The sequence below is a fragment of the Oncorhynchus kisutch genome, linkage group LG21 (assembly GCF_002021735.2).
Source record: "Oncorhynchus kisutch isolate 150728-3 linkage group LG21, Okis_V2, whole genome shotgun sequence".
In the NCBI taxonomy this organism is placed as follows: Eukaryota; Metazoa; Chordata; class Actinopteri; order Salmoniformes; family Salmonidae; genus Oncorhynchus; species Oncorhynchus kisutch.
In genome coordinates, this window is record NC_034194.2 from 16785933 (window position 1) to 16813705 (window position 27773).

At 39.5% G+C, this 27773-nt stretch overlaps 1 protein-coding gene across 12 annotated transcripts in view; it reads left to right on the forward strand.

Annotated features, from left to right (window-relative positions):
• The window catches only part of trdn (triadin), a 49185-nt gene extending 26399 nt beyond the window's left edge, over positions 1-22786 (forward strand). For 8 of the 12 annotated variants that reach the window (XM_031800402.1, XM_031800406.1, XM_031800400.1 and 5 more), the window contains 24 exons: positions 842-880; positions 978-1043; positions 3123-3167; positions 3329-3370; positions 3624-3668; positions 3965-4003; positions 4111-4158; positions 4407-4463; positions 4645-4692; positions 5490-5738; positions 5985-6026; positions 6111-6149; positions 6370-6399; positions 6485-6532; positions 6620-6667; positions 6774-6827; positions 6936-6980; positions 7106-7174; positions 7424-7552; positions 13021-13071; positions 13835-14212; positions 14318-14347; positions 20416-20463; positions 20689-22786. In XM_031800402.1, coding sequence (XP_031656262.1) covers positions 842-880; positions 978-1043; positions 3123-3167; positions 3329-3370; positions 3624-3668; positions 3965-4003; positions 4111-4158; positions 4407-4463; positions 4645-4692; positions 5490-5738; positions 5985-6026; positions 6111-6149; positions 6370-6399; positions 6485-6532; positions 6620-6667; positions 6774-6827; positions 6936-6980; positions 7106-7174; positions 7424-7552; positions 13021-13071; positions 13835-14212; positions 14318-14347; positions 20416-20463; positions 20689-20849 — 1850 coding nt within the window. In that variant the 3' untranslated portion in view covers positions 20850-22786. Of the gene's footprint in view, positions 1-841; positions 881-977; positions 1044-3122; positions 3168-3328; positions 3371-3623; positions 3669-3964; positions 4004-4110; positions 4159-4406; positions 4464-4644; positions 4693-5489; positions 5739-5984; positions 6027-6110; positions 6150-6369; positions 6400-6484; positions 6533-6619; positions 6668-6773; positions 6828-6935; positions 6981-7105; positions 7175-7423; positions 7553-13020; positions 13072-13834; positions 14213-14317; positions 14348-14718; positions 14761-20415; positions 20464-20688 lie in introns of all 12 variants that reach the window. The other 4 variants (XM_031800409.1, XM_020454749.2, XM_031800407.1 and 1 more) reach the window with 4 other exon arrangements.
• Positions 22787-27773: the final 4987 nt, after the last annotated feature.

Genomic DNA, 27773 nt, shown 5'->3' on the forward strand with positions numbered 1-27773 from the left:
GGCACCGTACTCACCAGGCTGGAGAGATCTACTGGAAGCCTGGTCCTTGGTGGAGGCACAGGATAGACCGGTCCGTGGAGGCACACTGGAGGTCTCGAACTAAGGGCCAGAACAACCCGTTTTCTGGATTTTCTGGATTTTGGGATTTTTGTTTTAGATTCCGTCTCTCACAGTTGAAGTGTACCTATGATACAAATTACAGACCTCTACATGCTTTGGAAGTAGGAAAACCTGCAAAATCAGCAGTGTATCAAATACTTGTTCTCCCCACTGTATGTCATGTGCCACTCTTTTCAGCCAGATAGGTTTGCTGTGAAGATCTCATCTCTCCAGTGAAAGGTTGCCGTTTAATCAAAATGTGTCACATTAATTCTGACAAATTCAAGCAATCCAGATTTCTAATAAAGCTGTCATATTCGCATCCTGTGACTTACTGTCTCCACTTTTCAAATTAATTCCAGTCATAACCTTTTGATTTATGAATGCATAATGTAAACGCTACAGGAGCCCTGACTTTTACAGAAGGAAGCATGCTTATTGTTAGCTCTGAAAAGCACTTGTTTTGGATGAATATTGATTTTCCAAGGAGAAAAGAATCTCCCTCTTGGTTGAATAATTCATTCTATTAATTGTCTGTGATTCACCTACCTTTTCTTTCCCCCTGTTCTTGGAGCGTAGTACGACAGGTCTTTTATGAGGTGATATCTGTGTGAAATCAAAGAAAAAGAGCTCCACCTTACGTTTGCATTGATTGATTATTTCGAAGAGGATTTAGTATACCAGACCATTTTGCTGTTTATATATTTATTAGTATTGATCAGTAAATCTACTTCTTTTTCAGAACTAAAGGTCAAGCAAGCTACTCCTCCTGCAGAACAAGGTATATCAGAGCAGAAACAATTATAAATAGGGAATTGCACATTTCAATGATCTATTCCGCTCTATGTAGTCTTAAAGCTATGCATTCCATTTTACAGCAGTGTGCCCTTGTATGCATTCGTCCAAGCCCAAAGAGGCCAAAAGTGAGCCAACGGAGGAGAAAGGTATTTATATACCGATAATAGATCAATATCATGCATGGTTGTGGAGAAGTGAGAACCATTCATTACTAACCCCTTTTTATCTTTACCATACCTTTGGCTGACATTATTTCTCATAGTAAGGGCTGTGTTCCCCTATGGACCAGATGCATTTGTATGACAAAATATTGGAGTGATTCTTTCTGCATTGCTTTAGTCTTGAATTCATCTTGAATGTAGAACTGGCTGGAGAGAGAAGCTTTATAAATGTCAAGAAGTATCCTCTGACATTGAGAGGATCTTATGTGTAGTAGACTCTACATCTCTTTCTGACTTATGAGTCTATTGGCAATACTTAACACTTTGGTTTGGCGATATCCGTGATGTAAGTTCCATTTGTGGCTTAAATGGTGTTGTTGACATAATAACTCTCAAGTAATGCGAAGTCCATTGTTACAACTTGCAGTGTTTCTTCCAAACATTCATTTCAAGTTCAGTAATGACAATCCTCAGTGACTTCATATTGCGTTATGGTTGGTGTTTCCTTGGTTTTGCTTCTCAAAGTCGCCATCTAGTGGAAAAGTTTAGATAAGCCATGCATTAGGATGCATTTCACTAACTGACGGTATATCTGTGACATATAGCTAAAAGTGTCAAGAGGGAATTAGCCAGGGAAGGTATGTTCGAGTCACTTTATCCTTCGTGTGGTTAGGAATAGCAGCACAGTAGTGTATCTCTTCTCGCTCACTACGGAGGGTGTTGGTCCCTGTTGAAGGAAGAGCTTATATAGAAGTAGAGGAATAGGAATGCAAAGCCATTAACAGGCCCAGAGCAGCACTCTCAAGATATAACTCTCAATGTGTAACAATGTGTAGGGCGGCTGGTAGCCTAGCGGTTAGAGCGTTGGACCAGTAACTAAAAGATCACTCGAATGCCCTATGGAAAGTACTGTAAACTGTGATGCATCCATGTATGCTGTAAATTATATGCGGCAGTAACGCTGGTCTCACGTTTTGCATGTTTTTGTAAGCTTTCACTTGGAAGTGTTCAGTTGGAGTGTGTTTTTGTCTTAATAACATGTTTGTAACTGGAAGTACGTTGAGACCTCAGAGAGCATGGCAGTATTGAAGCTTGCTGCAATAGGCACAATGCTGGCCCCTGCTGTTTGAAAAGAGGCACATCTACATTGGTGATGAATACAGTATGTGTATATCTATAATCTATACATTGCGTCGATGTGTTCTCTGTTTGATAGCGCTATGCTAGATAGGCACATTATATGAGCAATGCATGATAAAGTATGCACTCTGAGTTGTTGACTTTGTAGGATCTCAAGTGTCCTATTGCTTGTCTGAAACTACCCTTTTCAGAGTAAGATAAAAGGTTAAAGACAATCCAAATTTAACACTGGTCTGTAAACACATTCATATTATATGTGTAAGCTGAGTCTGAGCCTAATTTAAAATGTATTAATAATATCATTTTTCAAAACTGAACTTTGTGACATGTTTGACTATACCAATTTTGTTGTCCACAGTTAAAATGGCCACTCCCGAGAGGAAGAGCATGTGTTGTGAAGCTGAGATGTCATGTTGCTTTGAAAGTAGCTTTGAAAGTAGCATAGAGACTAGAGGGGACGGATGAACCAATTCAATCTTAGTACAAATCTGTTGATCTTTATACTAGAGGAGGGTCTTTCATTCTCTTCCGATTTGATCAGGTATCTTTTCAAAGTTAAAGATGGAACAAAGATCGAATTGTATATTCTTGATGGTTTATCCGCTTCACCTCTTTGCTACATTTGACATAAGTAGTTAGCTGTTCAATATAATAATGCCAATGATGATCTAAGCTATTTAAATGTTCACACATTTTTCATTTTCATACATTTAAATAAATATATAAAATATATAAAAATATATAAATATATAAATATATAAAATATATAATATTTTTTTATATAATATTTTATTATAAAACAGAAATACATGCCTGAACGTGTTCTCAAAAAGCTTGCTTCCATCTTCGGCATGCAACTACAGTGCTAAGCAAGAATGTGGACCGAATGTTCCCTTATGTATTGTATTCTGCGTTCATTTTCAGAGGCAGAGCCCCCTAAAAAGGAACCAGTAGTGAGAGCTAAGAGAGGTACTATGTGTTTTCTGTACTTTTACTGTGTATTTGAATTGTTGATCATACAGAATATTAGGTAAGGAAGAAACATGATGAAAGTAGTAGTTGCTCGATATATGAGAAAGAACACCAATGACACGTATTCATGATTGTTTTTCCCCTTTTCTGTCATAAAGAGCGTGACATGTGCAGGCCAGTTGACAAGCCAAAAAGGAGAGGTAGGAATCATCGCTGTTTGCAGCTCATTATCACATCTCTGAAATAGCAGATGAAAAATGTCTATAAGATGAACGGCAAGTGATCTTGTGCAATAGCCTACCATATTGCTGTCTTTCAAACTGAATAACAGGGAAAAGCTGTTTGCAAGTTGTTTGAATAAAACGAAACAAAATGAAACAATTAAGAAATGTAAATATTCTAAGATCACTTTGTGGCTGAATCTCTGTATCTCCAACTATGTCATTTAACCAGAGGCTGCAAGGAAATTGGAATTAGAAGCGGCGATCAGGAAGAGAGGTAGGACATTCTGAAATACAGTACAAGCCCAAGATGAATGACTTAGCCGTGTATATGTAAACATCTATTCAAATCTTCCTCAATGTCCTTTACACTGCTTCTGTGTAGTTAGATGGAGGGAAAAGTGTATATTCGATGATTAAAAGGGATTCTTTCTCAGTGCCTCCCACCATTCATCAGTTCTAGTGGGGAGATGAAGGTCTTTAGAGCGGTGGAGGTGGGAAAAGACTTCAAAGTCACCCATCAGATGTAACCCCATTGTACCGTACCGTACCGTTTCCCTTTCCCTCCTTTAGAACTAAGACTGAAAAAGGAAACGAAGGCCACAAAGGAAGGTAACTCAGTCATGCAATAATCACACCGTGGTTGTAACAGTCCTTCTGTAAAAGGTACTTGTGTTATGTTTGTCCAACACCTATTCTTTTTTTTTATCACATTGCAGAGTCTCATCATGTAGATGCTGGGGTGCCTGCACCTGCACCTGCGCCAGGTACATTTGTAGAGATAAAATGTTTAGATACTGTAGCACTGTGTCATCTTAGGACACATTGCAGCAGTACAAGAGAACATGCAAGAATGAGAGAGAACATACAGTAGATACGAATAGGACCACCTTTTGAGCATGTTGTTTTTCTAACATGTACTTTGATAAAGCATTCTTTCAAGCAAAAGGTTTTTGAATACATTAAACATATCGTATGTAGGTTCTGTATGAATGTGCGTTGTTGTATGTTGCAGTTCCCGCCTGTCAACCCACACCAGTCTACTGGCCATCATCATCTCCTGGCTGGTATTGTAAGTATACACGTATGCTCTAAAGCACCTCCTGAATATACTGTACAATATCAGTGGTATTTGTTTTCTGTATACTGTATGTCACTCTTCTATTGCAGTATAATACAGTCCTGTACATGTCCAGGGTAATATATCCTTCTCAAACTTGACTGAAAAGGTGTTGATTCCATTTATCTTCCAGTGCATCATATATTCACAGACAATCCATTTCCACCTACAACTATGACAGGTATTTGGTATTATTTTAATTCTTGCCAATCAGGCATTTAATGTCAACATTAAAGATATTTAAATGTGCCTGACATTTTGTTTCCAGAGCTCTGTGTTGTTATTTGGGCGAGGAGTTTCTCTTGACCATGTGACTAGACCAAGAAAATTTCCAGGCCCTAGTTACTAGGGCTGAGTGTTATTTGCGTCACAGCCTCTGTTTACTGTATGTCCTTACGTCCTTATGGCCTTGTATAGGTTTCTAATGATTATCTCTGGGTGAGTAGTGAGTAGTGTTTAGCAACAACCATTTTGAAAATACTAAAGATTTACATCTTTAAACTGTTCTGTACTATGTTCCTTTATTGGTCTGTCAGCTCCTCGAGTTGCAGTGGCTTTTCCCAGCAGTCTCTTGGTGTTTCCTGGTGCTTCTCACCTCAAAGATCTTGTGTTTACAAAAAAATAAATACATGTAAAAGCCCTTTATTATTTTCAATTACATTCTGTCACATGAATTACTTTTCGTGCACCATATTTTATAACTTCAGTACCGTTTAAGTATAGTACATGGTTACCAAGTATGCAATGAAAAGGCATTGTACATAGAAGTCTAACTGATCTGTTTTCTTGCTGTTTAACATTATCTAACGTCCCTGGTTTAGTCCCTAGTTGCTCACCACCTCAGCTACTTTTTTCTCCTTGTCGTCACATACAATTGTAACTAGCTAACCTTGTACGTAATACATGATGAGATATGTCATCTGGGTTCCATTTGAATTTACAACTTCTTTCCATCATCTCCACTGCCCATTCCAACAGCTCATCCAGCTCAGCCATTTTACCAAGCTCCTCCAGCTTATCAAGCTCCTCCAGTTTATCAAGCTCCTCCAGCTTATCAAGTTTATCAAGCTCCTCCAGTTTATCAAGCTCCTCCAGCTCAACCAGCACCAGCTCAACCAGCACCAGTACAACCAGCTCAACCAACAGCTCCAGTTCTACCGGCTGAACCAGCACCTGCAACAGCACCTGGACCAGCACCTGGACCTGCACCAGCTCCATCGACTCAAGGTAATTATTATCTCAGAACGTGAACTCTAACTTAGTAGCTGATATTGGAACTAGGTCATCTTTCTCTAAAGGGACAGAGTGCTTGCAAATATTATGAATATGACTTTTCCACAAAGCTAGAAACAATGCTTATATTCCCTCCATGTAAATTAAAATGCTCATATTCAATTCAATATTTTATTTATTTATTGACCCTTTATACTGTGCTTGAAAGGAAACTCTTAACAGACTGTTTTTCCATTGAAGAACCACAGGCTCCCGAAGAAAAGGCTGCCTCCACAAAGAAGGGTAGGAACATATTGTGTTGATACAAAAGGATAACTTATATAACTTGTTCATGTCTGATCGGAACACATTCCTCTTCACTCTTAGTTCCAAAGGAAAAGACTAAGGCATCTGCCTCAAAGACGGGTAAGAGACTCTCTACATACCAAATCATCCTTCACACTAACTGAAAACTGTATTTGTTCAGTACTTGTTATGTAAATGAACTCAATGGTAAGAGTTTCAGCGTTAGAAGTTTCTTCAGGCAAAGGTAAGATAGCTGCTTATAAGTATTACACCATAGCAGACACACGTCGATCAGATTTTCGACTTATATTTTGTCAATCATTCATTTTTTTCCCCCCAGAGTCTCCTAAAGGAAAAGTTAAGACGCAAGGTAAGAGTTTGTACAATTGAACGGGATCATCGCTTTCTGTATTTAAATACAGTCAGATAGTTTCTATTTCTTTCTTTCCTTCTAGAACTTGCGGTGTCCAAAGGGAAGTTCAAACCAGCTGTTGTGAAGAAAGGTACAGTTTTTGCTCCGTACATTATTAATAACATGCTGTGTACTTGACTTTTATTTGAAAATGTTGACCATGATATTTTCATTCCAGGAGCTGTTGTCTCTGAAGAAAAGGCCAAACCTTCCACGACAAAGAAAGGTACTTCAGCGTAGGTTGTAATATGTATACACAGGCATTTTGTATATGTCTACCTTTTAGAGTTGTTCAGTGTGTGAATTTATGTTTTTTTGGTCTGTGTTCTGAGTTTCAGAGGTTGTTGTTTCCAAAGATAAAGCTAAAACAACAACTGCCAAGAAAGGTAACAAATATATTTAGCTGCCATGGGATTCTCAGAGCAACATTGAGTTGTATGAATACTGTATTTTGAATGATGAAGCATATATTTTTTTATTTTCCTTTGTCTCAGATCCTGTGGAAAAGGACAAGGACAAAATAGCTCCTACAAAGAAAGGTAACATCAACTTAGATCAAGTTATTCCAGTCAACAAATTACCATATGTTCTAAGATATATATATATACATATATATTTATTTATATATATATTATATATTATATATATATATATTTTTTTTTAGAGCCTGCAATCTCCAAAGAAAAAGTCAAGCCAACCACTAGCCAGACAACCACACCCTCAACCAAGAAAGGTAATACTGTATTTCACAAATGTTAACTTGAGTAAATGCTCACCATGGATTGTAGTTAGACACGTATTACATGTATTCTTTCTATCAGAACCGTCTGCTGCAAAAGCCAAAGCCAAATGGTCGCTTGTAAAGAATGGAATAGCGCTTCCTACATCCTGCTTGGCTTAATTAACTTGTTCAATCAGGAGCCTTATTATTTTTTTGTTTTATTAGTATGTAATGTGATAAATAATAGAATCTCTGCCCTAGTTGTTTTCGAACCCGAGGAGGCCCCTAAAGAGAAAGCCACTCCAAGAGGTAACCACACAAATGTAGTGGCGCCAATGGCAAAAGCCACCGGAAGAGTTGTCGCTATAAGACCCACGTCTACGAGAAAAGGTAGCCACACAGCAATTTAAATGTTTTTTCACACTAAATACAGATTCTTTTCAGTTAGATACAATGAAAATTGGAATCAGGCTGTCTAACTGTGCTCACACTTTTAGGCCCCTGCAATGAAGGAGAAGCTGAAGCAGGCACAGTAAAGTGCATCAGTCCCATCTATTAGTGTGCAGAGCAGAAACGGAGTATTATCTCTTTCACTGTTTTCCCTTTGCATTTTTACTATGTGGTACATGAATAGAAACGTCTTCCCATCAGCAAAAGAGAAACCGAAAGTGGCAGAGAGAAAAAGTAAGAATGAGTTGACTTATCCATCGAGTGGACTTTTGAGTTTTTTTTTTTAAACAAACAGGTTAACACTTCAAGGGTAGTTGCGAGCAGATACCCATATACTTCCAATCACGGCGCTAATGTTGGTTAGCATTGGCTGGCAAACTTCCTTCATACTGGACACAGAGACATAAGAATGGTACCCACTAATTCGTCTGACTCTGGGGAAGTTGTCAAAATCCTGAAGTATCCATTTTTAAACAGCTGAAACACCTAATGGTTATGAAACCTACAGGATGACCCCTATTAGCAGAGTGGGAGCTTGGTTTTTTACACAATATATAATAATATGTCACTTGCAAAAAATCCTTCAGAAGGATGCTGCAACATCTCTAATACATCCAGTTTTTCCTCCAGTTATCTCTCGATGTTAATAAGATTGTGCTATTCCATTTCCTCTGTTGGTGAATACCGTCATCGCGTGCTCAACCCTCCATCACATTACTATGGCAACCCTTCCCCGAGGCCCACAACATGGATGAGTTTATTTCCTCGCTCAATTATTGTATTGGCTAAACAAGTATGAACAACCTCGGAAATGCAGCATACCGAATAACTGAATACGTGTTCTGCGGAGCATGGAGCGATCAGGTTATGTATGTAGGTTTGAGTCTCTCATACAGGCATCCTGATTGTCTCCACACTCTCCTGAGCAGTTAAATGTTGGGTTCAAATGTTTACCTGACATTTCTTTTTTTGTCTACCCTCGGCATATGTTCTGCTCCTTCCACCCAATGCCTAATTTCCTCCCTGTATCTAGCCCATTACCATAGGATCCCTCTCTGAATTACCTCCCTGTATACTGCCTGCGGTTTGTCTGCATGGTAGAGCAAAGTGCCGATTTACTGACCTGGGTAATGGGTTTGGAAGAACTTCACTCCAGATGTACAGTAATTCCCTTCAAGGACTTGAACTCTAAAATCAAACACAAACAGTGGGACATCTGTGGATACAAAACAAACATGGTTAACACTATATGGCTTTGCTGTGTTTTGACTACATTGATGATAGGCATACAGTAGGGTGAAATAGGGTGTCATCTGGGTATTACATATCCTTTTGCATAACTGATGAATCTATTTTCATTAGAATGAAGAAGTGATTTCAACGGTTTTTAACTCCCTTGTCTAATTCCAAAGAAAGAACATGGTAGCTTTGTGAGATTCTCAAAAGCTTGCCTTTAACCCTATAAAACACACTTCCGTGCGATTTACCCTGGCTTTACCCTGAGGCTGTTAACACCAGCCAAAGATTAATTTAAAAAGTCCCCTTTGCATTGTTTTATAGAGCTTTGTGCTGAAACGTATCTTGTAAAGGGTCACATGTTGGTGTTGTTGTAGATTGTTGTGTAGGCAAAACAGGTAGCTAATGAAGGAACATTTTATCTGTGGTATTTCTTAGATTGGATTCTTATTGGGGTCAAAACCCAGACTCCTGTTGTATGTCTTGCTGCACTGCAGGCAATCCATTGTACAGCACTGAACCCGATTTATACGTTCCCACACAAGGTTAGGGAAAGAGTATGCGTAGAGTATGTGTAATGTAACATCTTCAAAGAGTTTAAAAAAATAAAAGACGGGAATCTATTTGGATTTGTGATATAGATGGACCCGATGACTGCTAAGACCGGCATGTTCCTACTGTTTGACGTTTTCACAGCTAGATTAGAATGCATGTGTTTGATTAGAATGCATGTCACTCATATACATCTTTCCTCCTTGCATAAGAAGAAGACAAGGTGAAGGATGTGAAGACATCAGGCGGTGGGTTCTGTTCATATAAAAGTATATAAATGCTAGGATCTAGTTTGAATAGATGTTGCTACTGAATTCAAAACGTGGTTGTAAAAGCTAGCTACCATAGCAACATGGACGCAGTATACCGTATCTGTTTACACAACTACAATCAGACTCTTCTTTTATCTTCCAATAGAGCGATCAGATATTACAGTCCTTGTTTGACTAAGCCTCATCCTTTAGCTATGGTGTGTATGGGATGGGCTGCAGCGTCATATTGCACAGGCCAACAACACTAGATTCCATTAGGGGGATGTTCTATTGAGTGAACCAGTGGATTCTTGATATTCTAGTCCCATCCCTTCCTGACCCATCTTCTAAGTCACTCTCTCCTCGCGTCCTGTGTGATTTGCCTCACACCGTACCCTGAACCTTAAGCAATACTTCATCCTTATTGTCAGTATGATAGCTATCTACATGTAATGCAAAATCAAATCAAATCAAATTTTATTTGTCACATACACATGGTTAGCAGATGTTAATGCGAGTGTAGCGAAATGCTTGTGCTTCTAGTTCCGACAATGCAGTAATAACGAACAAGTAATCTAACTAACAATTCCCAAAAAACGACTGTCTTATACACAGTGTAAGGGGATAAAGAATATGTACATAAGGATATATGAATGAGTGATGGTACAGAGCAGCATAGGCAAGATACAGTAGATGATATCGAGTACAGTATATACATATGAGATGAGTATGTAAACCAAGTGGCGTAGTTAAAGTGGCTAGTGATACATGTATTACATAAGGATGCAGTCGATGATATAGAGTACAGTATCTACGTATGCATATGAGATGAATAATGTAGGGTAAGTAACATTATATAAGGTAGCATTGTTTAAAGTGGCTAGTGATATATTTACATCATTTCCCATCAATTCCCATGATTAAAGTGGCTGGAGTAGAGTCAGTGTCATTGACAGTGTGTTGGCAGTAGCCACTCAATGTTAGTGGTGGCTGTTTAACAGTCTGATGGCCTTGAGATAGAAGCTGTTTTTCAGTCTCTCGGTCCCAGCTTTGATGCACCTGTACTGACCTCGCCTTCTGGATGACAGCGGGGTGAACAGGCAGTGGCTCGGGTGGTTGATGTCCTTGATGATCTTTATGGCCTTCCTGTAGCATCGGGTGGTGTAGGTGTCCTGGAGGGCAGGTAGTTTGCCCCCGGTGATGCGTTGTGCAGACCTCACTACCCTCTGGAGAGCCTTACGGTTGAGGGCGGTGCAGTTGCCATACCAGGCGGTGATACAGCCCGCCAGGATGCTCTCGATTGTGCATCTGTAGAAGTTTGTGAGTGCTTTTGGTGACAAGCCAAATTTCTTCAGCCTCCTGAGGTTGAAGAGGCGCTGCTGCGCCTTCCTCACGATGCTGTCTGTGTGAGTGGACCAATTCAGTTTGTCTGTGATGTGTATGCCGAGGAACTTAAAACTTTCTACCCTCTCCACTACTGTTCCATCGATGTGGATGGGGGGGGGGGTGTTCCCTCTGCTGTTTCCTGAAGTCCACAATCATCTCCTTAGTTTTGTTGACGTTGAGTGTGAGGTTATTTTCCTGACACCACACTCCGAGGGCCCTCACCTCCTCCCTGTAGGCCGTCTCGTCGTTATTGGTAATCTAGCCTACCACTGTTGTGTCGTCCGCAAACTTGATGATTGAGTTGGAGGCGTGCATGGCCACGCAGTCGTGGGTGAACAGGGAGTACAGGAGAGGGCTCAGGACGCACCCTTGTGGGGCCCCAAGTGTTGAGGATCAGCGGGGAGGAGATGTTGTTGCCTACCCTCACCACCTGGGGGCGGCCCGTCAGGAAGTCCAGTACCCAGTTGCACAGGGCGGGGTCGAGACCCAGGGTCTCGAGCTTGATGACGAGCTTGGAGGGTACTATGGTGTTGAATGCCGAGCTGTAGTCGATGAACAGCATTCTCACATAGGTATTCCTCTTGTCCAGATGGGTTAGGGCAGTGTGCAGTGTGGTTGAGATTGCATCGTCTGTGGACCTATTTGGGCGGTAAGCAGATTGGAGTGGGTCAAGGGTGTCTGGTAGGGTGGAGGTGATATGGTCCTTGACTAGTCTCTCAAAGCACTTCATGATGACGGATGTGAGTGCTACGGGGTGGTAGTCGTTTAGCTCAGTTACCTTAGCTTTCTTGGGAACGGGAACAATGGTGGCCCTCTTGAAGCATGTGGGAACAGCAGACTGGTATAGGGATTGATTGAATATGTCCGTAAACACACCGGCCAGCTGGTCTGCGCATGTATAATATTAAAGCAAAACGGACTGATTTACATGTATTTTAAGACCTGATTGAGCAGCGGTTACTTCCTTTTAAATAGGGGTTGGAGTCATGCTTGTGTTCACTGCCATGTCCTTCCCACTCTCTGCACTCAGGGTATGGTAAACGAGCATACAGTACATTATATACACTGTACCATATACTCTAACACTGTTGGTAATGCACAGCTCCAGTGTTTCCCCTATATTCATTTAGCAACGGTGGGCCACTCCCAAAAATGCGATGTCATTTTTTGGGGGGGACATTTTTTAATACATTTTCGGGATGGTAAAAATTGTTTTCAGTGCAAATGTATGCTGCTGTTGAATTTAAAAAAAGGATTAGATGTTATCAAACCTAGCTACCATAGCAATGTCTACGCCGTGTATCTGTTTACACAACTACAAACAGCATCTCCTTTTATCTTCCAATAGAGCGATCAGACATTACAGTCCTTGTTTGACTAAGCCTCATCCTCTAGCTATGGGATATTTGGGATGGGCTGCAGCCTTTCATTGCCAGACCAAAAACACTAGATTCCAGTAATGAACTGAGCTGAGGAAAAGTGGGAATCCGGTATTGACCATGTGAAATGCAGACATATATCAAAGTGCGGCTGCCAAGACTTTTAATCAATAAACCTGAGGCAAATGGCTCAATTTAATGAATGACCTCAGGTCAACCAGAATGATCAATCAATAGATTGTGATGCGGCATTGAGTTCCTCCATGCCATTTCAGTCCCTCCTCGACATAAATACGTAAAAGACTAGAATTGTTTGCTGCGTGCATAGTTAATTCTCCAACTTTTATTGACGGTCACGTGTCAACGCAAGGTGCACAGATTGACTTATAGTTGTCATGAAACACTTTGAACGCTGTTCGTGAATGACTTGTTCAAGTTTCAACTAATTCAAACGCTGTTTGCATAATTACAGTTAAATAAGACATTGTCGCTGAATAGTGTACATGGTGCAAAACCTTTATCTGATCCCGGCATACACCAAAATGCTTGTAAATGTGTCATTGTATTGTTGTAAATGTACTTAATGTTTTTTTTGTTCTTTCAGCCAAAGCTAAAGCCACACACTCTGTGAAGACGGCCCAGCCCACTAAACCACGTAAGTAAATGTTCAATCCCGAAGCAAGACATCTCCTTTCTTTCGATAAGCAGGTCACTTCCTGTCTTTTGTTTGTTTACCACGTGAATCCATGTAGGACTTAATGCATTCCCTCTCTTGCCTAAAAGTGGAGCAGCCACAAAGGAGGGGTTTCAAGGGTTTGAATACATCTATCATGCTAAATAGCACCATCAAATGTGTTTTTTATTTTTTATTATTCATTGTTTTATTGAGGAGCTCCTTGTCCATGGATCAACCTTGTAAATGTCATATTCTAATCACTGAATGCCCTCTTTTTCTCTATTATAGTGTTTTGTAAAGCGGCACATTTTTTATTGAATAGCATGCCACGCATAATGGTATAGCATTATAGTGATAGGTTAACTACATGCCAGCATCAGTTAACTTTCTCATGCTTATTAAACACAAAACACTAGTTGACAAGAAGAAATTGGATCTGTCAAACGCCATGACTTTAGACAAAGGCCCGGCAGAATTACTTTGGGTACTCGACAGCGCAGATCTGTTTTGAATAAGCGTTGCATGATTCTCTTTCACATCAATCATTATGTACATTTTCCCGGAACAAACAACACATGAAAAATAAAACCAGTCTCTCGTCACTTGATTAGAGAGGACGTTTATGCGTGGCAAAACTGCAATTACAGCCATGTCACTTTCTGTTACAGTTTGAAGAGAAAATGTTTGAGATTATAAGCAGAGTTTGAAGAACAGGTTAACTGGCATTTGTATCTTCTCATAGATAAAGCTGAGAAGGCTGAGAAGACTAAAAAGACTGAGAAGGCTGAGAAGACCGAGAAGACTAAGAAGACTGAGAAGGCTGAGAATACTGAGAAGGCTGAGAAGACTAAGAAGACTGAGAAGGCTGAGAAGACTAAGAAGACTGAGAAGACTAAGAATACTGAGAAGGCTGAGAATACTGAGAAGGCTGAGAAGGCTGAGAAGACTGAGAAGGCTGAGAAGACTAAAAACACTGAGAATACTGAGGAGACTGAGAAGACTGAGAAGGCTGAGAATACTGAGGAGACTGAGAAGGATGAGAATACTGAGAAGGCTGAGAAGACTGAGAAGGCTGAGAAGACTGAGAAGACTGAGAAGAAAGCTGTGAAAGAGGCTCAAGGTATGTTGGCTCAAAGTATCAAATGATACCTTTCCTCAAACAGTTCATACATTGTTGATGTCTTTTGCTTATTTATTCTTGATTCTTTTTTTCCTATGATTTCAGAAAAGGAAGTAAAGACCCCTGGTAAAGCAAGTGAGTAAATACCAATGCCTTGTGCCTGTGCTTGATTCAAATGAGAGATACGGATGTAGCATAGTGGTGCTCTGTCTAACCAATTATTATTTATTTTTTTACGTCTGATGCATTTACTATTTAGGATTATCTCCGTGTGTGGTCTCAGACTAGTAAAATACAAATGTAATGCGTAAAACATTTACTGCTACGGTAGTCTGGAAGTGGGAATCATATACATGTGATTTTTTTATGATTTCATATTTACACACCATTTATACAATTGATGTGATGTTGATCATATGCAAATATGATTTTTATTAGTTAGCTACTGTAGCAACAGTTTCTCTTGCGATTTCACATTACAATGATCATATGTTTACCATTTGTAGAGATTGGGGCAGAATCTTCTTTAGCTTCTACTCAGGACTAAGGTAGTAGCTATATCTTCCACTCCACTGGTCAACTCAAAGAGAACTGTTAATTGCTCTGTGGTGATTTATTGGGAGTAAATTAATCGTGTTGATGATGTGCTATTAAACACTGTTCACAGAGCCAGCATTTAGTTATTGAGAGAGATTATGCCTAGTGATAAATAGTAATAACACTTACTGGATTTTAAACCAAATGCATTAAATACATTAGGGGGATGTTCTATTGAGTGAACCAGTGGATTCTTGATATTCTAGTCCCATCCCTTCCTGACCCATCTTCCAAGTCACTCTCTCCTCACGTCCTGTGTGATTTGCCTCACACCGTACCCTGAACCTTAAGCAATACTACATGTACTGTATGTATAATATTATAGCGAAACTGACTGATTTATATATATTTTAAGACCTGCAGCAGTTGCTTTCTTTTAAATAAGGGTTGTAGTCATGCTTGTGCTCCCTGCATGACCTTCCCTCTCTCTACACTTAGGTTATGGTAAACAAACATACAGTACAGGATATGTACCATGTATATTTCTTATATGTTTTATATGGGCATACTGTATATGGTGGAAATATATATGCCCATATATGCTTATATATGTATATAAGTGGCAGCTTCATTAAATAGTACCCACAAAACACCAGTCTCAACGTCAACAGTGAAGAGGCGACTCCGGGATGCTGGCCTTCTAGGCAGAGTTGCCCTGTCCAGTGTTCTTTTGCCCGTCTAAATCTTTTATTTTTATTGGCCAGTCTGAGATGTGGCTTTTTCTTTGCAACTCTGCCTAGAAGGCCAGCATCCCGGAGTTGTCTCTTCACTGTTGACGTTGAGACTGGTGTTTTGCGAGTACTATTTAATGAAGCTGCCAATTGAGGACTTGTGAGGTGTCTTTTCCAGCTACAATAGTCATTTAAAACATTAACAATGTCTACACTGTATTTCTGATCAATTTGATGTTATTGTAATGGACAAAAAATGTGACCCCAAACTTTTGAACGGTAGTGTATGTCTCATACAGTATATGTTGAAATATACAAGAATTGGCCCTTTTCATATATGTGACATATATTTCTTTATATTGACTATTTTCTACATTGTAGAATAATAGTGACAACATCAAAACTATGAAATAACACATATGGAATCATGTATTAACCAAAAAGGGTTAAACAAATCAAAATCTATATTATATTTGAGATTCTTCAAAGTAGCCACCATTTGCCTTGGTGAGAGCTTTGCACACTCTTGGCATTCTCTCAACCAGCTTCATGAGGTAGTCATCTGGAATGCATTTCAATGAACAGGTGTGCCTTGTTAAAACTTAATTTGTGGAGAAGAAACACATGTAAGATAAAGAGAACATAGAACAGTTAGGGGTTGGGTTTGGGCTCGGGCTCATACATCAATGTGAAAAGATTCAGTTTGATAAGAAATCCTTGACCATTAATGCCCTATTTACAATGAATGACTTGTAAATTCTTGTTTACACCTTATAGCCAGTCAGATGGTTCGTTGCCCTGAAAGCAGTCTATGGGCCAGTAGGAACTGTAATCCATAATTCAAAGTTGTTTAAATAGTCACTATTAAATTGAGGGGACTTAGCCACAAACATGTAACTTTGTGTTTTTTTGTTAGCCAACTGACTATTTGGTGTAAAAAAGTTAACTATCCTTTTAACATCTTCACTTATATTAAATAGAAATTGACCCCAACCTGTTATGGGGTATTAATTTTTAAAGGGATACTGACAGATTTCGAGATTTAGGTCTTTTTTTTTTTTTTACCCAGAGATTAACTAATGAATACCAATATAATCTCTGCATGCAGTTTGGAGATTATTGAAGTTAGCATGCCATGAGTGATGTCATAGTCTTTAAAAAAATACCATGACTATACCCGCACACTGTCAAATGCTCATTTAAAATTGATGAACAAAAAAACTGCTCGGCAGTTATTGCAGTACTTTTTTCACTTTTTCTCCCAGTCTTCTCCCCTTTCAGCTTTGCCACCTATAATTTTTTCAAATTAAATAAGTGTGTCATAAATAATTCTCCAAAGTCATAATGACACAGCCAGATATTCAAATGTGAGTTAGTTCTGAAGATAATGTTGTTGTCTTTTCACCTTTATTTAACCAGGTAGGCCAGTTGAGAACAAGCTCACATTTACAACTGGGACCTGGACAAGATAAAGCAAAACAGCGCGACACAAACAACAACACAGAGTTACTGTCACAATCGTTTGAAGCACACTCGGACCAACGTGCAGCGTGATCTGGGTTCCAGAAACACACAAAAACAATAAAGAAATACGAAACGTGACGACAATGGAGTGCTAACCATACAACCATAAACAATATCCCACAAAACAGCTACCTAAATATGATCCCCAATTAGAGACAACGATTACCAGCTGCCTCTTAATTGGGAATCATACAAAATCACCAACATAGAAAAACAAAACTAGAACCCCACATAGAAAATATAAACTCGCCTAACCCCAAGTCACGCCCTGACCTACTCATCCATAGAAAATAATGTCTCTATGGTCAGGATGTGACAGTTACACATGGAATAAACTAATGTACAGTCAATAACACAATAGAAAAGTCTATATAGTATATATACAGTGTGTGTAATGAAGTAAGATTAGGGAATGACACTGGCCTATCTGTACTACAGATAATACATACATAGACATACTGTACCACAGCCATTGTCGCATAGAATTGGAATGAGTAAAATGGACATTCCCATCTGAAACAGTGTTGGTTTGGGTGAACCTAGCCTCTTTCTAGTAGCCTCTTTTCACAGGCAATGTATCTCCGACACAACGCCTGTTATCCGTATATGAGCAGAATGTCGGGCCAGTTCCACCTAGTTCCATCCTGTCCCACTACCCGCAACTGGACTTCCTCTCACTACCATATTTGGTGGTGAGAAAACATTCTAAACTGATGCTTCAGCTTTATAGATCCTGTGATGTGTCTGGGTTCGCCCTACTGTCGGTGACCACATAAAGTGCATTTGGAAAGTATTCAGACCTCTTGACTTTTTCCACATTTTGTTAGTCTTACAGTCTTATTCTAAAATTCATTCAATAAAAAAATTCTACACACAACAACCCATAATGACAAAGCGAAAACAGGTTTTAGACATTTTTGCACATCTTTTTTTATTTTTTTACCTTTATTTAACCAGGCAAGTCAGTTAAGAACATATTCTTATTTTCAATGACGGCCTGGGAACAATGGGTTAACTGCCTGTTCAGGGGCAGAACGACAGATTTGTACCTTGTCAGCTCGGGGGTTTGAACTCGCAACCTTCCGGTTACTAGTCCAACGCTCTAACCACTAGGCTACGCTGCAATCGGGGGAGAAATCCTTGACCATTAATGCCTGACCCAGTGGTCAGGGAGGTGACCAAGAACCCGATGGTCACTCTGACAGAGCTCCAGAGTTCCTCTGTGGAGATGGGAGAACTTTCCAGAAGGACAACCATTTTGGCAGCACTCCACTAATCAGGTCTTCTTGGTAGAGTGACCAGACGGAAGCCACTCAGTAAAAGGAACATGACAGCCCGCTTGGAGTTTCCCAAAAGGCACCTAAAGACTCTCAGACCCTGAGAAACAAGATTCTCTGGTCTGATGAACCCAAGATTGAACTCTTTGGCCTGAATGCCAAGCTTCACATCTGGAGGAAACCTGGCACCATCCCTATGGTGCAGCATGGTGGTGACAGCATCATGCTGTGTGGATGTTTTTCAGTGGCAGGGACTGGGAGACTAGTCAGGATCGAGGGAAATATGAACGTAGCAAAGTGCAGAGAGATTCTTGATGAAAACCTGCTCCAGAGCACTCAGGACCTCAGGCTGGGACGAAGGTTCATCTTCCAACGACCCTAAGCACACAGCCAAAACTATGCAGGAGTGGCTTTGGAACAAGTCTCTGAATGTCCTTGAGGAGCCCAGCCAGAGCCCGGACTTGAACCCAGATCGAACATCTCTGGAGTGACCTGAAAAAAATAGCTGTGCAGCAACGCTCCCCATCCAACCTGACAGAGCTTGAGAGGATCTGCAGAGAAGAATGGGAAACTCCCCAAATACATATGTGCCATACCCAAGAAGACTTGAGGCTGTAATCGCTGCCAAAAGTGTGTCAACAAAGTACTGAGTAAAGGGTCTGAATACTTATGTAAATGTCATATTTCCCTTTTTTTATGTGCAAAATAACTGTTTTTGCTTTGTCATTATGGGGTATGGTGTGTAGATTGATGAGGGGGAAAAACTTTGTCATCCATTTTAGAATAAGGCTATGACGTAACAAAATGTGAAAAAAGTCAAGGGGTCTGAATACTTTCCGAATGCACTGTATCTGTTTAAGAGAACAAATAAAAAGAGGCAGGAAGAGAAACAGTTAGTTGTCACTTCTTCGAGTGTTGTTGAGGGGAGTGGGGACACAAACCACTGTGCTCCCTAGCCCCCTGCTGGTGGCAAAAGGCATGAACAATACCCAAAGGAAATCCTTGGAGGACTCAGGCCCAAATAAACGTGGATTTCAACGATATACAGTCATGGATTAAAACAACAACATTTAAACCATGTTTAATAAATACAATGTGATTTTGTGTGTTTTTAAAACTTATAGATCACAAATCATAAACCTACAATAGTCTACGCCATCCCAATCTAATCTCAAAATGATTTGGCAAGTATCATATACAGTAGATACAAGAAACAACAAAGTAATAATATGTTTACTTAACATTAAATGCAATTAGAAAATAATTTATTCCTACATGTAAAAAACTAAAATGTTTCTGGAATAGATTTCAAAGCAATAAATGCATTTAACAATGGGGGGTGACTTATATTAAAATATAAGATCATATATTTTAAAATGTATGTCATGTTTATATATGGGTTTTAAATATATGATGATATATTTAAAAAAATAATATGTCATGTTCTTTGATATACAGTACCAGTCAAATGTTTGGAGACAACTACTCATTCAAGGGTTTTTCTTTATTTTTACTACAGCTCTCCTTCCTGAGGTAATTGCGATGTTAATGCATTCATCTTATTAGTTAAGAGTATCCAAGGTTCCAGCATTTAGACACATTTTCCTTATTTAGCAACCGGCGTTGCGCTTTATGCTGTGGATTCTCTGTTTTTCTCCCTAAGGACCAAGCAAAAAACCTGTGTCATATTTGATTTGATTAAAAACATTAAAAACATCTCTTTATAATGGGGAAATGATTCTACTTTCTTCATCCATCACAGTAGTTTTTAAGGTCATTTGTATCATTGAAATTCACAGTCCATTTTTCCCAGTGGTCTACTATAGACTTTCTGATCAGAATTCCCCAGGAGAGTGAGCCTTTCTCATGTCAGCACAGCCGCACACATTCCCTGCATCCCTGTAGTCTCCACAGGGCTGGATAAGTCCCATTGGGGTTGAAAGGGTCTGCTTTGAAATTCCCTTAATATTCTCTGTAATGGATATATTAAATCTACAGTAGGGGGAAGAGAGACCCATCACATTGTGTATTTATACAAGGAGAATATATACATTGGGTACCTTGAGATAGTCTTTGTCCTCTCACTCTCATACATGTTCTATCTCTGATTCTCTGTGTTCTTATCCCACGTCAGAAGATTCTCAGACTGAGGAGAGTGCCCCGGACAAGAAAAAGACGTCGGGTAAGATGACTGATGGAGAAAGTTCTGTCCATCATAAAGGGAAACTCCACTCAAAAACGGTCTTTTGGTATTTGTTTCATTAGTCCACTGTTGATACAGTCCCAAAATGTCAGCAGTTTTCAAGATATTGGCCACAGCATCATGCTTCTTCTTCCTGTGAGCAAACACATGCAAAAATAACAAATAGTTAATTTATTCCTTATTTTTCCTCATTGTACCTTACAGGTCAAACATTCTTGCAGTGTGTTTTTATTGGTGGAAAGAGTGCCCACTACCCTTTGCTACCTTCCACCCCTGGTGTGACCCCTGTGTCGATGAGCCCAGCCATGCAGTCCATGATGATGCAGCAGGTGCAGCAGCAGAAAGCCCGAGCAGTGGGACAGTAGACGAGCTCCTCACCCCTATGCTGCTCCCTCATCTCAGTCTGCACTTCAACCTTAACCAGCAGGTGGCGCTGCTTGTATTTACTGCTGGCCCACTGGCTTCTCATTGAAAACGGAGGACAATCAGGAACTAAAGGGGAAGGATGGATGGACAGTACAGTATTATTTATTTTTCTATGACCGGTCGAGCTCCCGTGAGTTTCTAAGCCCCTAATTTCCTTTCCTTTAGTTGTGGCTTTGCTGCTTTTTCAACACTCTTAGAAAAACGGTTACAAAAGGGATCTTTGGCTGTCCCAATAGGAGAACCCTTTTTGGTTCCAGGTAAAACCGTTTTTGGTTCCAAGTAGAACCATTTTGGGTTCCAAATAGGACCCTCTGCGGAAAGTGTTCTACATGGAACCCAAAAGGGTTATACTTGGAACCAAAATGGTTCTACCTAGAACCAACAAGGGTTCTTCAAAGGGTTATTCTATGGGGACAGCCGAATAACCCTTTTAGGTTCTAGATTACACCATTTTCTAAGAGTGTAGCGCTCAGTGTTGAATTCTTTGTGATCTATGTTTTTCTGTATTTCTCTGTATTCTGATGTATTTATTATGAAATGAGTGAAGGTTATGGATACATCACCTTCAGCAGCAAATGGAATTGATCATTTCTGTACATTTCAACCAAATGCAATGTACACATGCATATCATTTGTATTTTAGCTGAAGTTCAATGTACTGTATATAATGTACATCTTGATGTTAAATCTTGTCGTTTACGTTTGTCGAATGGTTACTTCACACCATTATTTGGGTTACATCACAACATTCATCAAGTTAATGATTTCAATACTTGTCTGTACATTGATTTTTGGGCCATACATCTATGGCACTCGGATATAAATGGAGTTAGGAGTTTCATTTCATGTTTCGATTCTATTTTGTTGAAGGAAACTCACTGAAAATGCTGTGCAATAACAAATGAACAATGTTACTCGCTTTGGCCGAACATGTCCATGTTTGTAGGTTTCTGTTGATGTGTGTCATACCCTGCTAATATTGCACTCTGTGCCTGACCTGTGTCAGAAAATCCTAAACCATATTTTGAGACACTATTGTAGAAGTTGCGCATCAAATCCAGAGTACAAACGATACTGCAAATAAACAATGACCCACTGGGCAAAAACAGGTTGAATGAACGTTGTTTCCACGTAATTTCAACCCCCCCCCCCCAAAAAAAATCGACGTGAAGATTGTGGAATCGACGTGGGAAACTGATTCGATTAAGTCGTCTACGTAAGGGCATTTCATATTATTTTCACTCAACTTTTAACCTAAGTCTAATGACATGGTGACATTTGTCGTTAATTTCAAGTTGAATTCACGTTAGTTGACAATTCAACCAAATGTAAATGAAAACTAGACGTTGAACTGACGTCTCTGCCCAGTGGGGAAGATCTTCAGAAAATATATTGTTTTAATTGTGTGGCTTTGTGCATCATAGTTTGGTCAAGAAAGAGGATAGATATTTGTTTTTGCCTAAAAATGGCCCTAATATATATTTTAGATTCAGACATAATATCATTAGTTAATGAAAAAAAGTTCAAATGTAGTCCCCCTTACAAAGATGACCAGGAGTTTTCACCTACAGTAAACGTATCCACTCATTGTCAGACGTTATAAAATATGGTTCACAGGCATGCTAACACCTACTGTATACATCTGCCCAGATCTACATACACACATGAACATGGCCTTATCACTCATCACTTACACTGTGATGTTGTTTTATGCATTGTATGTTTAATGTATTGCTTCCATGTAAATAACTGCATCAGCTTGTATTTTGCTGCTTGGCATGTCGGTAAAGGATTGTGGGATATTGAGTATGGTAGAATTACTCATGGGAGCTCCCGTTGTTAACCAGAAGAACCTCTTTCTCGCTCTCACTCTCGCTCTCTCTTCCTTTGAGGAGTGTGTGTAATGAGAAGGTCAAGTCAATGACTGTCCACACGTTTTTTTTTTATGACCAACAATGATTATCGTGAGATGGCGTTTTGATGTTATCCTGTGATATATAGGTGTGGGTGACTTCATCATCCTGTCATGTTCCTATCATGGCGCTTGCTTCTATGCGCAGCAGCCAACTGCTGAAATAATGTGCCCTCCATAAGTATTGGGACAGTGAAGCATTTGTTTCTTATTTTGGCTCTGTACTACAAAAGTTTGGATTTTACATCAAACAGTGACAATGAGGTTAAAGTGCTGACTGAGAGCTTTAATTTGAGGGTATTTTCATCCATATCGGTTGAACCGTTTAGAAATTACAGCACTTTTTGTGCATAGTCCCCCCCATTTTAGGGGAGCAAAAGTATTGGGACAAAGTAGTACAAATGTAAGTATTTCGTCCTATATTCATAGCACGCAATGACTACATCAAGCTTGTGACTCTACAAACTTGTTGGATGCATTTGCTGTTTGTTTGGTTGTGTTTGTGGTTGTGGTTGTGCAGTCCCTTTTACTGTAAATAAGAATAGAAAACACTTAAACATCAATGTAAATGGTACCATATGATTACGGATACTTTTTGCATGAATCGTGAAATTGTGCGTGAGTTACAGACAAAAAGTTACAAACACAAAAATATCATACCCCCAAGACATGCTAACCTCTCACCATTACCATACGAGTGGAGGTTACAATTTGTGTGCGTCTGTAACTTTCTCACTCATCATTATTCACGATTCATTCAGGAATATCTGTCATATGGCAGCATCCACACATCCACATATTCTCATTCACAATAAAAGTGGCTCCAAAATGACACAATACATTATTTACCATTCATTTCTATTGGGTACGAAATAATCTGAAACACAGCCAAAAATAAAAGCAAATGCATCCAATAAATGTGTAGAGTTACAAACATGATGTAGTCACTGCGTGCTGTGAATATGGGACCAGATAATTAACTACTTGCAAGTACTTGCTTTACTGTCTCATAAAGGAGGGCACTGCATTTTCAAGTAGGTGTGCCCTTTTCTGATAATGGTGTTGCTGAGCCGAGTCCAGCATTTTACTGGGCTCAGCTCAGTACGAGACTTGATGTCAGGAGTCCATGTTTCAAGACCATGTGATTGAAAATATTGGATCTGAGCTTAGATGTCCTCGCTACAACAGAAGGGACGATAAGTACAGTTGACGTCGGAAGTTTACATACACTTAGGTTGGAGTCATTAAAACTTGTTTTTCAACCACTCCACAAATGTATTGTTAATAACAAACTATAGTTTTGGCAAGTCGGTTAAGACATCTACTTTGTGCATGATACAAGTACGTTTTCCAACAATTGTTTACAGGCAGATTATTTCACTTATAATTCACTGTATCATAATTCCAGTGGGTCAGAAGTTAACATACACTAAGTTGACTGTGCCTTTAAACAGCATGGAAAATTCCAGAAAATTATGTCATGGCTTTAGAAGCTTCTGATAGGCAAATTGACATCATTTGAGTCAATTGTAGGTTTACCTGTGGATGTATTTCAAGGCCTACCATCAAACTCAGTGCCTCTTTGCTTGACATCATGGGAAAATCAAAAGAAATCAGCCAAGACCTCAGAAAAACTATTGTAGACCACCACAAGTCTGGTTCATCCTTGGGAGCAATTTCCAAATGCCTGAAGGTACCACGTTAATCTGTACAAACAATAGTACGCAAGTATAAACACCATGGGACCACGCAGCCGTCATACCGCTCAGGAAGGAGACGCGTTCTGTCTCCTAGAGATGAACGTACTTTGGTGTGAAAAGTGCAAATCAATCCCAGAACAACAGCAAAGAACCTTGTGAAGATGCTGGAGGAAACAGGCACAAAAGTATCTATATCCACAGTAAAACGAGTCCTATATCGACATAACCGGAAAGGCCGCTCAGCAAGGGAGAAGCCACTGCTCCAAAACTGCCATAAAAAAGCCAAACTACGCTTTGCAACTGTACATGGGGAGAAAGATCATACTTTTTTCCTCTGGTCTGATGAAACAAAAATAGAACTGTTTGGCCAAAATGACCATCATTATATTTGGAGGAAAAAGGGGGAGTCTTGCAATCCGAAGAACACCATCCCGACCATGAAGCACAGGGGTGGCAGCATCATGTTGTGGGGTTACTTTGCTGCAGGAGGGATTGATGCACTTCACAAAATAGATGGCATCATGACGAAGGCAAATTATTTGGATATATTGAAGCAACATCTCAAGACATCAGTCAGGCTGAGGTTAAAGATTGGTCGCAAATGGGTCTTCCAAGTGGACAATGACCCCAAGCATACTTCCAAAGTTGTAGCAAGGACAACAAAGTCAAGGTATTGGAGTGGCCATCACAAAGCCGTGACCTCAATCCTATAGACAATTTGTGAGCAGAACTGAAAAGGCATGTGCGAGCAAGGAGGCCTACAAACCTGACTCAGTTCCACCAGCTCTGTCAGGAGGAATGGGCCAAAATTCACCCAACTTATTGTGGGAAGCTTGTGGAAGGCTACCCGAAACGTTTGACCCAAGTTAAACAATTTAAAGGCAAGGCTACCAAATACTAATTGAGTGTATGTAAACTTCTGACCCACTTGGAATGTGATGATAGAAATAAAAGGTGAAATAAATCATTATTTCTACTATTATTCTGACATTTCACATTCTTAAAATAAAGTGGTGATTCTAACTGACCTAAAACAGGGAATTTTAACTAGGATTAAATGTCAGGAATTGATGTCAGGTGAAATGTATTTGGCTAAACTTCCAACTTCAACTGTATAGACAATACATGGTGACTTGAGAGCCCATACTGTGAATCCCTGAGCATAAAGGCTGAGCAATGGCTTTGTTTGTTTTGACTGTAGCTGTCTCAGCCTGCTGTATGGTATCTATCTACTATCTATCCATCCATTTTGCAGTGGTACAGTAAACTGTCTTTTTCCAAGGACACGTGCATCCACAGTCAGCAACAACAGCTCGACAAAGTGTTGAGAAGTAGGCCAGAGAATAAAAGAAACTTGACTTTGAAGTTCCAGAGCTCCATTTCCTGTTCCACCAGAGGAAATGCTGCTGTGTGCTGTGTGTTGTTTATTGTGGATCTGACTAATGGCTGGGGGCAGAGTCCCCCCCACCATGAGATACACTCATCAACGATAAACATCAACAACAACAGCAGTGAATAATATTTGTTCATAATTATAACTATGTCTTACCTTTCTATTCTTGTATTTTTTTTGTCAGTTAAACTTGTTTACTGGTGGTGGAAAGTACTTGTTGCTTAACTGCTCTTCATTATGAGCTTGGTCATATCATCATACCTTTCCCAGTCACTAGGTATAACAAAGCAACGACAAAGACAACCATACCGTACGAGGTTTTAATACCTTAAGTTTACTTGATTTACAACAGTGCTGCTGGCACATTTCAGTGAATTTATTCACTTGTGGAATGTCTTGACAGAGTACAGACCTCAGATATACATGATTCATAAGCACTGAGTATGTGCCGATTATGTGAGCTGTAACAATGTCATTTCAAAAACATTATTCAGAATTGAAATATGTTTTGGGTTGTTTTGTTCTTTAAGACGATTCAGTTTTGTTAATTGCCTGTATTATGCATGACTGTTATTTGAACAAAGACAACACATTTTGCAGTTATTGTCCCTTGTTTTCAGCAACACTCTGGTGCACTACTGTAGGACTTGAAATATTAGCTATTAACAGACCTGTCAGACATCAGTTGAGATACATGTAATGGGTGGATATAGATTGCACTGCTATGAGATGTGAACGCTCTGTTGATTTCCTGACATGCACGGAGGAAAACAAACTCTCCACCTTATGTAACAGCAACAATATTAGATATGTTCCCAAATACTCATTTCAATGTAGATACATTTTCTTGCCAAATATACACAAGGGACATTTTTTATTTTGGGCTATTCCTTTTTTATAGCCCTTTACCCTGGGTTACCTTGTCAGTGCTCTATTCCTGCTTTGTGAGACTATTGCTCAACTTTCTCCCTGCTCTGCTGTAGCTCTGTCCTGCAATGAATCACAACAGGATGTCACTGATATGTTTAATGATACTGTTCTTATGTTGTAGTTTTCGTTTTTGAACAGTTTTAATGAAGTCCAAACTCTTTATTTATTTTAAATCCCCCCAAAAATATATTTTCAAAGTATGTTGTACATGGAGCATAAACCAACTGGTAAAACAGTACTTATATAGCTTTGCAGTATTTATATGAATTCTTATTTTTTCGTTTCTTTGTTTTGTTTTCAGAACAATGTTCTCTTGGCGGCTTTTTTTTTGTCAACCTTGTTAAGTTTTTAGTATACAGTACTTTAAGCAAAACGTGGCTCTGGACAATGCAATGTAAAGCATTACGAATTGAGTAAACAAACATGTTAACATTTAAAGGTCTTTGTGTTTTATTTTGGTATGGGCTAACTTCATATTATAGATATAGATGTCTTTAATATCTTCCAGTCATGGAAGGGATAGTTTGGGATTTTGGCAATGAGGCCCCTTTTATCTACTTCCCCAGAGTCAGATGAACTCATGGATACATTTTTTGTGTATCTGTGTTCAGTTTGAAGGAAGCTGCTAACTAGCGTTAGCACAGTTTCTAACTAGCGTTAGCACTGTTACTAACTAGTGTTAGCACAGTTTCTAACTAGCGTTAGCACAGCTTCTAACTAGCGTTTAGCAAATCTTCAGTAATCTGTCCTTAAACTGTTGTATTCTGCACAGCACATTGTCATGCCACCCAACCACAAAGTTATCTGAACCTTGGGCACAACAGTGACTATAAAGACAGTTGTTTAGGCCCAATCCTCTTATGTCCATCTTCCCCTGTGTAACAGGGCGCCCCCCCCCCCTTGGGTTGTGCCGTGGCGGAGATCTTTG